A 10,270-nucleotide genomic window follows, 5' to 3' on the forward strand; every position below is an offset into this window, starting at 1 on the left:
CTAATACCCGTACAAAAAGGGCACGCTCCTCCCACTTGTTCCAACAATAGTGACACTGTTTCCGTTTGAACATCAAGTAAAGAGAAACAATTCAAATTAAAGGAGCTTAGATGGTGTTCTGAAAGAAATATCCAAAATACACTCTCCATTATGCTGTGATTGCATATGCAGCTTATTTGAGAAATGACCATCTTCTAATGCAAGAAGATTTACTTGTTTTAGTATTTGAGCTTGTATTTTTGTTTGGCAAATTCCTCATATCTGAGCACTTGCAAAAATCGATGAATCACTTCATTCTTGAGATGGTTGCCTTTATACAAATATGAGAAAATTAAGAACTCAGATTAAAACTTAACGTGCAAAGCTACCCTAATTATTCTTGCATATCTTAATAATAACCGGAAAAAGGATGGATAGACTGCACTACTGTAATAGTGGGTCAGTGCATGTTAAACTCTTGGCCTTTAGTAACTGTTACCCACTTTTCTTCCCTTTTTTCTCTCTCTGTCCTCAATGCAAAGGGCAAATCCCAAAAAGACCAAATTAAGGAGAAACAGCAAACATCAATATAACTTCTACATGAAATCTTGTCCCATTGTCATACTAATCTCTATCATTATTTGGCTAAAATGAGAAAATAACCTTCACCAACAGGAGTTGGGTAGTCACTCAAATCCTCATAGGGAGAGATGCCCAACAGTGCCTCAAACAAAATTATCCCAGTATTAAAAAAAAATGGAAAGAAAGAAAAAGAAAGTAACCCTGGCTGAAGCGATGGACAAACAAAGGATGGGTGGGTTTTAACATAATATAAAGGCTCCTGATACAAGAAAATGAATGAATGAACCAAAAAAAAAAAAATTGAACCAAAAGGGAGAAAAAAATAGCACTACTATTACACAGAAACCATGCCAGGAATGAATCCAGGCATTTGCTACTGAATTTTGTATACAAGCATCTGGTCACCAATCGCATGAAACAGACACAGGAAAAAGTTATGTATTGGAAAAATAAAATGGAGCCAAGATGCAGAACTTTGATTGAGTAAAAAAGATTTGGTCAGTGTGATGAGGTGACCAGCAGAAAATCTCATTTCCTTGGGCGAGTCCTGTAACAAACACTACTGTAGGCTGAGGCTGTACAAGTTTCCTGTTTGTAGAGAGTTCTTCATGGAATTCGACACGATTCAATGACTTCACTCACAGCTTTATGAGTCTCTGGCGAAATCATGTTCAAACTCAAGTGGAATTCCTGGAGAGAGAGGTAATTATGAGTTGAGGTTGATATAAATGCTATGAACAAAAATATAGAAATGTGGGTCCTAGGTGACAGAGTAAGCCACACCCAACAAGAGACTAAACAAGGACTCCCAATAAACGTTCCACCAACCTAGAATTGAAATAAAAGTTATAGCAATTAGCAAGGCAGTCTCGGCCAGAATATTCTAGCCAGGTTTGTTTTGGAGCAGTAGCTAAAACACGCGATAAATGCTTTACACCCCAAGACAAACTGTGTCAATTGTCGTTCAGACCTAATCCCATACTCCTATAACCTTTACCAATCACTCCCACCCCTTTTCTGTTCCCTTTTTAATAAAAGGAAAAGGGAAAAAACAGCATTTCACCAACGACAATTGCAGAGTCTAATTTGCCATGGTACTCAATAGGGCCAAGAGCAGCATACCACAAATCGGTCTAACACAGGTACAAGAATAGCTAACTTGCGATCTGGAAGATTGTCAGCGATTGCTTCTCGTACACTCTTGCTGCAAGCCAAAATCTACACATAAAAAGCCTGAACAAATGCTGCACAATAAAACTGGGCCAAAAAAAGTACAAGAAAGATAACCTTTCAGTAGAAAGAAAGGCTAGAAGCAGGGCTGAATATGCTTCTACAATCATTTTCTCAGCTTCCTTTTCACCCTCTAGCAAAGCCGCCTCATCATTCTGCATGATGAAACATATCATAACTCTTGAAAATAACATCAGAGTAGGCAAAGAACAGTCCAATATTTATTTCCTGCCTTAATTCTTGGGACCTGATGTCCAGGCTCAGCATTTTTTTATTTCCTTGTTCATCTGAATTAAATCTACATTATTCACTTGCAAGTTGCATATAAATAAATGATTGCAATTATTTTACTTAGGTGAACAATAATAACAATCCATCATCTAAAATGCTGAAGCAGCATTAAATGATACGATAAAATGGATGCATGGATCAATAAATCGGCGACAATAACTTCCATTATTTGATGCAGCATATTCCCCAGATCCCTAAATTAATAAGGAATAAAAATGAGCAAATTCGATAAAATTCTAAATTACAAATGGTACCAACCAGTTGTTTATCTTCCCCAGATCCCTCACTCCCGCCCTGGTTTGCCAAGAAAATAGAGCATAACAATTGAATAACGTCTCTGTGAGCTTCTTGGCCCAAGCCCTCTGAGGCAGGTAGCGTAATACTGGCTGCAGCCAGACGTGATCTGTAGAAAACCAGTAACAAAATTAGAGGGAGCAATTAAAAAAAAAAAGAAAAGAAAAAAAAAAAAAAGACATAAATATTGTCAGTATTCCAACTGCCAGTCAATAAACTGCTGTAAAATAAAATTACCTGTTCTGACTATCCTTCTCTACCAGATTCACAAGCAAGCCCAAAATGGCAACAAGAAAATCTAGGTCATGATCAGTAAGATGTGCTTCAAATGGATCGCTGATTGCAACTTTTGAAGTATTTTCTCTTATCTGAGAAAAGGATAATGATGTTGAGCTGAAAGAAGGGAAATGGCCAGCAATTAACGAAGACATGGTCTCCAGTCCACCATGTAAAGCAATTTGCTTACAGCCAACAGGATTGTCATTAGTCAAATTCATCAGCACCTACAATAAGAACAAAAATTAGCACATGACTTGTATCCAATCCTCTACTTTCCATGAGGAAAGTCAAAAAAGGAGTACTGCCAGAAAAGGGAGAGAGGAGGGGGAGGAGAGTGCAGATGGTTCATATCCTTGCTGAATTGAGAGGCCTACAATTATAACTAACAAAAACAAGAATTGCATGTCATCCAGCATTTCCCTGGGGCATGTCATTAACTGAGAGAATGGATAATAATTGAGATATAGATAGATCAAACACAAAGAAATACCTTGACAGCTGTAAGAAGGCAATCAGCTAGAAGACTGGATGCTCCTTCATCACCAACGTCAGAAGTGGAACAACTGACATCATTAATTGATTGTAGGTGGTCCACAGTTGACTGGGATTGGTGTCCATCTTCAAATTCTCTTTTTGAAAGCTCACGTTTTTTAGATTGATTTCGTTTGTGTTTCCCCGACATTAGGTCCCACTTAGAGGGTTGAAACTCATCCTCATCAAATGCAAACGGATCTTGGCTATCATCTAAAACAACAACAGGAATGCCATCAGTTGAGGAGACATTCTTCTGAGAACAGTTATAGGCCATGTTTGTTTTGCAATCTGAACTCCTTGAGGAACCACTGCAAGATCCATAACTGGAAGAACTGACTCTCATCTCCAGCGAACAAGCATCACTCATTGAAGTGCTGGAAATTTCATAGACGGAAGGCAAGTTTTCCAACTGAGAACTAGTCAACAATTGGCTGTTATGAGATGCATTAGCTTTCTTATCTAACGAGGCTCTCCCTTGACCACAGTAATTTCCGGAATAATTCTTGGATAAGGTCTCATTTCCTGCAAATTAAAACAGCAATCTAAATATCTGGAAGGCATATTTCAATATTAGTTAGAATAAACAATTTCAAACAACTTATTGCAAATAATTTAATTAAAAGGGTAGCGTTATTGTTAAAGTCAGTATAACATGCATGACAAAATCCTGAATACTTCATCAGGAAAAGGTACATCTTTTTCAGTGCTGACAAAGGTGCTCACCATAGCACACAGAAGTGAGACACCAAACAGTAGCACCAAAAGCCACCTTTAGCAACTTTTGTACGGTGAAAGCAAAATGCCTCAATTGCCTTAGTCAAATGAATGAATCTAACTAGAAACCCAAGCCCAAACATTATACATTACCATCTGAAAAGTCCATACCTCCTTTTCCTATACAGGATAACTTGATGAAATAGGCATTATAAATCCAACACATTAAGGTCGCCTTTCACCTTTGACTACCTTGACCTTTTAAATCACATGTAATCCATAGTTTCAGGCTTTAAGCTTAGTCAACGTTCTCATAGTCTTTTGTTGTACAAACTACCTACACCCACCAATGCAATGCGCAGCTCTGTACTTCCCATGAGCAGACTTGCCAACACGGTAAGCGCCCCCCATCCCCACCCCTCAAGGGATCATCACCCATCAATGTGGCAAGCGTCCCCTCCATGCCCTCTGCTTTCTTTTCCAAGGGAAGGATCACCAATGTGGCGCTCCCTCCCTGCCCTCTCCTTTCTTTTCCAAGGGAAGGGTCGCTTATGTAGCAAGTACCCCCACCCCCGAGGGTGCAACTGCTAGCATGGCAAGGGCCAAATCCCCCACCCACCATATTTAATAGCACAGCATTCGAAAATATGTTACCTTCAAGGTCTGTAAGCAGATCCATCTGAGGACCATGACCATCCAAAGCAAAAGGACTGCAAGACTTGCTATCCTTTGATGATGTAGAAGCACTTCGTCGTAAATTTAGATCTAAAAGTTAAAAGCTTTTGTTAGTGTGTTTTTGGGAAGGGGTGGGTAAGTGGGAGACGGAATGAGAACTATAAATCATTTTAAAATGTAAATTTATCAAAGCATAATAGCATATTTAAAAAAGATCATTATAGGAGACAGAGATCTACGAAAGGGGGAAATTGCCCCAGATGTACCATTACCTGAGAGAAGTTTAACAATCCGTATAACCAGCTCTGTGAAAGATAATAGTGTTGCCAGAGGACTCAACTTTCTTTTCATTCCAAGCAAATGATTCTATTATGACAAAATACATGTAAAAAAAAATGATAAATTAACAACTTCATTAAGCTAAGAATGAGATAAAGCATGAAGTCAGCTTAAGATGGGAAAACAAACAAACACACACACACACACACACATTCATACGTAAAAGTCATCTATTTCAAGGGGGCAAAAACAAACTTATCACCAATTTATGAGTAAAGAATCAAGAGATAAGTGGTTGCACCTGATTGTCTTTACTGAGAAATGTAGCATTTTCCATTATCTTCAGACATTTGAGGAGTAGAGTTAAACTCTTCAGCTGTTTGTCATTTCTCAAATCTTTGATCGACAGATCTCCCATCCAACTCTGAAAGACAAATCATGATTCAAGATAATAAATACAAAAGTAAATTAATCTACATTGAGGATGTACGCGGAGAATACTGAATAGACATCAAGAGCAAACGTATTATTCACCTACTAAATGCATTACAGAGTAATAAAACTGAGGGAATATATGCAAAAGTTACTGTAACTACATATAGCTCCAAAGTACTCATAATAACTTATTTTATCATTAAATCATCTAGAAGGAAACTGCCAACGCACAGACAGTAACACGATAACAGATCTCAGAACAAGAAACATCAGAGAGACCTCAGCACTTTTGCAACTTCCCTTTGCTTTGGTTGATTAGTTTTCAAAATTCCAGTTTCCAAGAATAAGAGAATATGCAAAATTAACCTAACATACAAGCTCACACCTCCAAATCCGAATAACAATTCATGGCAACTTCAAAGACAGCATCAAGTCCTCCATGCTCCCTTAAGCGTTCTTTGAAATTTCCATTGGCCTTCCGAACTGCACCAGTGGTTTCTGACAATACACATTGCCCGAATAACAACCAAAAATAAAAAGAATTATCAACAGAGCATTAAATTACAGAAAGCAATTGGTTGATCACATACGAGATTATAAAGAGAATTAGCAGAACCTCCAAAGATTACAGTCTATACAAGTCATTTCATGGTCAAATGCAAGCATCAAAAGGTCTGCCAAACATTAAAATTTTAGCTTGAGTAAAGAAAGGTCACAACGCAATATCATAAATCATAAATTGCATGAAGAAAACTACGCAAATCTCAATTTTAAAGGAAAAGAAAGTAAACAAGACAACTGCAATGTGATACTTTTGACCCAGTACAAATTCAACAAGGTCAAGCTCAACTCCATCAAATCGGAAGTAACTTCAAATTTCAAATATTCAAAAGCAATACATGTAACGTGTGGCATCATAGCTTTGTGAGCTAGAATAATGAGTCCTAGACTGTCAAGTATACAGGTTAAATACATACATGGGATATTTTCACTTTTGCATGAAACAGCTAACTTTAGCATATTAAAGAACCAGATAAAGTGATGGAAAAGAAGAACTTTAGCTGGTAACATATCATGTTCAAGGTGATATTCAGTTCAGTACCATCAAGAGAGATGGCAGATATGCAAGCCTTCTCAATAGTTAGCAATGCTAACCACATTGGGCATAACTCTGGCCTCTCTACCCCACTATCGTTCCGACAGGTGGTTTTTAGCTCTTTACAATTCACTAGAATTTCTTCAACTCTAGAAAAAACTGCTACAGAACTGGAGTCCAATCTGCTCGTTGTATTTTTTAAGACATCAGCTTTTTGTCGCAATGCTAGAAGTTTCGAGCCAAGTTTAGGTTCTCTGTCTTCACTGGCTGTGAAGACAATCGGTCTCAACAACTTGATCAGAAACCGAACACAACTAGGTGATTCAAGAAGGCGATCATCTTGACCCTAAAACAAAAGTATATTTGGTAAGTCAATCATGCAGTGTGATAATATTAGAGAGTCCACACTTAGTATCAAGAGAAAATATATGCCACTAAAATATCGTGCAAGCAGGCAATGAACAATTCTTTCCTGCCCAACAAACATCAAAAGTGAAGCCAGAACATAAACTTGTCAATATATGCAACACATATTTCTTCATACACACATCCTATGTGCTTCCCACATGTGAAGAGCTTCCAAAAGCTTTTCTTGTCAAGGACAAGGTATGCCAGGCTTCAGAACAAGCAACTAGTAGAAGCAGAAAATCATTGGAGGTTAATGAATGTTTTAAGCATCAAATTCCCACCAACCATAAACAATATGCTAGAAAGTTTGATGAATGAGGAACCATGCCCGTAGGGACAACCAAGAGTAAATGCACGACAGAACAAGCTTAGTAGAAATTAGACCTGTTAAAGGCAGCAGAATATTGCTATGATAGATAGGTTCCTCCACTAAATATAAAAAATTAAAGGAAGGAATTTTTATAAATGACACACTAAACTATTATTCCCACATATGGACAGACAAAAGCGTAAGCAACCAAGCGTACTTCAGATCTTGTAATATAATAGATATTGATGATGATAATTTTAAGAAGAGACTATCTAGCATGTAAGCCTAAGCCAATGTCAGTTAAAAATAGAAGATCTATTAGAGACGCAAGTGTCTTAGAAATGAAAGAAAAGCCCACATATGCCAAATGTCTCAGCGATCAGAGAGGCTTCAACCCATGAAATTTCCAAGACATGTATAGAAAAGTCAAATAAGAGCAAAAGAATGCCGAAAGGGAAGAAGCAACAATAAAGGCCAGTTCTGAAACAACACAATGTCCATTTGACGGACAACAGAATGTCCATTTGCTCAAATCCAGCTTTTCGATTTGAGCAGATGTCAGTCTGGAAGTTGTTAGCATGAAATTACAGTGACAGAAAAGAAGCTAAGTTCCAGATCGCTAAATTAGGGACCAAATGATGAGTTAAAGATAGAAAGGCAGATTAATTGTTGGAGGTAAGGAGTGACAATCAAAACTCAGGAAGGAAAATTACGGATTCAATGGATTGTGTATCTTAGAATGTTCATGGTTTAGAATCCAAGTCTGGTATGGTTTTTAATTGATATTAGAAGTGAAGGAAAAGAGATAAGGCTTCTACCCAGAAGGTTGATGCTTCATAGTACTTCCATACACATCTACCCATTTCAGGATTTTTTTTTTTTTTCCTCATACCAACTCAGCCTTAAAAACAATATATGAATCCATGTGGCAAAACTTACGCATTGAAAATGTGAGACAGTCAGCCATAGCAATAGAGATATATTATGAATGACTAAGAACTAAATCGAGAATCAGACATACAAAAAGACAGCAAACTTGCTGAGTAAAGCAATAGCCTACTCAATATTTGGGGGAAAACATAGCATTGCATTAATATTAAAAGAGAAAGATCGCCTGTAACCTCTAGCAGCTTGCGAAAGCTTACAATTATGAAAGCTTCTTTCATAATTCACTACAGTATCAACTTCACTAATAGAACCCCACAAGACTTACATCGCTGGTCAAGATATGTACAAGTGTTGCAGCTGCAAGATTGCTGGGAGAATCATCAAGACTGAGCCGCAAAATAGCATCAATTATTGCCTTTGCCATCCTGGAAAGAAGGCACATGAGAGATTTATCAGATACACTTCCACAACAACATATTTTCTCAGAGAATAAGTAAAACATGTATCCTCAGTATAAAATTTCAGTTATTATTTCCTTCAATTGTTTTTTTTTTCAATTTTAGGAAAATCAATTTGAGTAACCCAACTGTTTTTGCATTAGCATAACATGAAGAATGCATGGCAGTTAATGAGTATTTATAAAGGTTTAAAATGTCTTATGTAGCAAGTGACGAGGCAAAGTTACATGCAACTCTGAATCCAGGCAAAACTACGCGATTACTCTCATAGCCTCACTCTATCAATTGGTGAAAAAATCTGGTGTGCAAATGACACCAGTGCACCCTTAAAGGTGTCCAAAATCTAAGTTCCAATATACGAATCATTTGAAAAATTAGTAGAGAGATCCCAAAGTCGAATCTAATTGGTAATTCTTATGCTAGACTCACATATTAACCAAAACTCGTGTGTTTCTTTTCTTTTCTAAGTCGAATCTAATTGGTAATTCTTATGCTAGACTCACACATTAACCAAAATACATGTGTTTCTTTTCTCTCTTCTTTTTCACCAAAGCCTCAAAGCCGCAAGGAAATAATCGGCCCAACAACGAAAATTTGAATTATAAACTACCGCCCAACGTCAGAAGCTAGTATTAATTAAAAAGAAACACACTAAATTGATAAATCACATTCGTCAAACCAAAGAACTACCATGAGTTAATCCATCTAACCCTGATCCCAATTTTAAATTTTAGGCTTTAAATTTCACTTCAGCAAACCCCAACACCAGAGTTTCAATAATTTAAATTCTTATACGTTCATAAAATTTTCATGCTACTTCACATACCCTTGAGTTCGTAGAAGCCTCCGTTGATGCGCCGTACCGCATATAGACAACAGAGATACCAAGCTCGCCCTTCTGATCCGCACCGGCTGACCTTTCCGAAGCCCATCCAGAGCGAAATTCACCTCATCTACATGCTCCATCATCTCCCCAAACTCCTGCGCCTCCATCAACGTAGAAGTTGCCGGAATCGACAGCCCACAGTCCTTGGGCACTTCTGTCTCCTTCTTTCCAGTCCTTGCTCTCTTCGACTTCCTAGACACCCCGCTGCACAAATCGTCGAAAGGGACCCTTGAGGGTAAGATCGAATTCGTATCGCAGGGGTCCGAATCGAACGCAGACCAATGCGAAGACGAACCTTGGGACGAGAATGCGAAGCCGCACAGGTGGTCCTGCGAACTTTCTTGGGACAAAGAATCCCTGCAGGTCTCGGAAACGTCGTCGTCCAAGTTGTCGGAGTAGGCCCTCGAAATTGGTCTGTTGCGGCGCCCGTATGTCCGAACGATCATGTTTGGTCCTCCAAAGTCACTGCAGGGCGGCTCTGAATGCTATCTTGAAGGGTATCGATTGGGCATTCTGAGTAAAGAAGGGGGCTTTTTGGGAATCAAAAACTGAAATTTGAATTGAGTGGATTGAGAATTAAGAATACAGGAAGGCGAAGTAGGGTTTCAAAGATGTCTCAATCACTGGGCGATTCGTTGAGCTGAAGAAGATGACGAAGGGCCCCGCAGGTAGAAAGAAGATCGATGACGGACAACACAGATTTGTTTTGCGGGCTTCACTGAGGTCTTTTCTGGGTATTCTTGTTTCCTTTCTTGAAAATTTTTCATTTTTTTATTTTTCCGAATTTCCTCTGTTTTATCAAATTCCGTGCGAGTTTTTAAAACCTCCGGGCCATAACATAAGCATCGTCCCCTGGGAAACAAAATTAAACGAGGTTTTCCGAACGAGGTTAATTTGGGGAATCTGCAATTTGTAATGATTTGAGTACATCC

At 38.3% G+C, this 10,270-nt stretch overlaps 1 protein-coding gene across 1 annotated transcript; it reads right to left on the minus strand.

Annotated features, from left to right (window-relative positions):
• Positions 1-757: 757 nt before the first annotated feature.
• LOC114744897 (uncharacterized) lies at positions 758-10,058 on the minus strand. Its single transcript, XM_028933043.1, has 13 exons — positions 9,279-10,058; positions 8,320-8,419; positions 6,395-6,734; positions 5,678-5,790; positions 5,159-5,281; positions 4,851-4,944; positions 4,558-4,668; positions 3,146-3,711; positions 2,614-2,879; positions 2,341-2,485; positions 1,849-1,946; positions 1,684-1,765; positions 758-1,251 (listed from the first exon to the last, which is right to left on the minus strand). Exons 1-13 carry the CDS (start codon positions 9,782-9,784, stop codon positions 1,168-1,170), a joined length of 2,628 nt encoding a protein of 875 aa, XP_028788876.1. The 5' UTR covers positions 9,785-10,058; the 3' UTR covers positions 758-1,167.
• Between the last annotated feature and the right edge of the window lie 212 nt (positions 10,059-10,270).

Source organism: Neltuma alba, unplaced genomic scaffold (assembly GCF_004799145.2).
Source record: "Neltuma alba isolate B1F8T4 unplaced genomic scaffold, ASM479914v2 tig00004475_pilon, whole genome shotgun sequence".
Lineage (NCBI taxonomy): Eukaryota > Viridiplantae > Streptophyta > Magnoliopsida > Fabales > Fabaceae > Neltuma > Neltuma alba.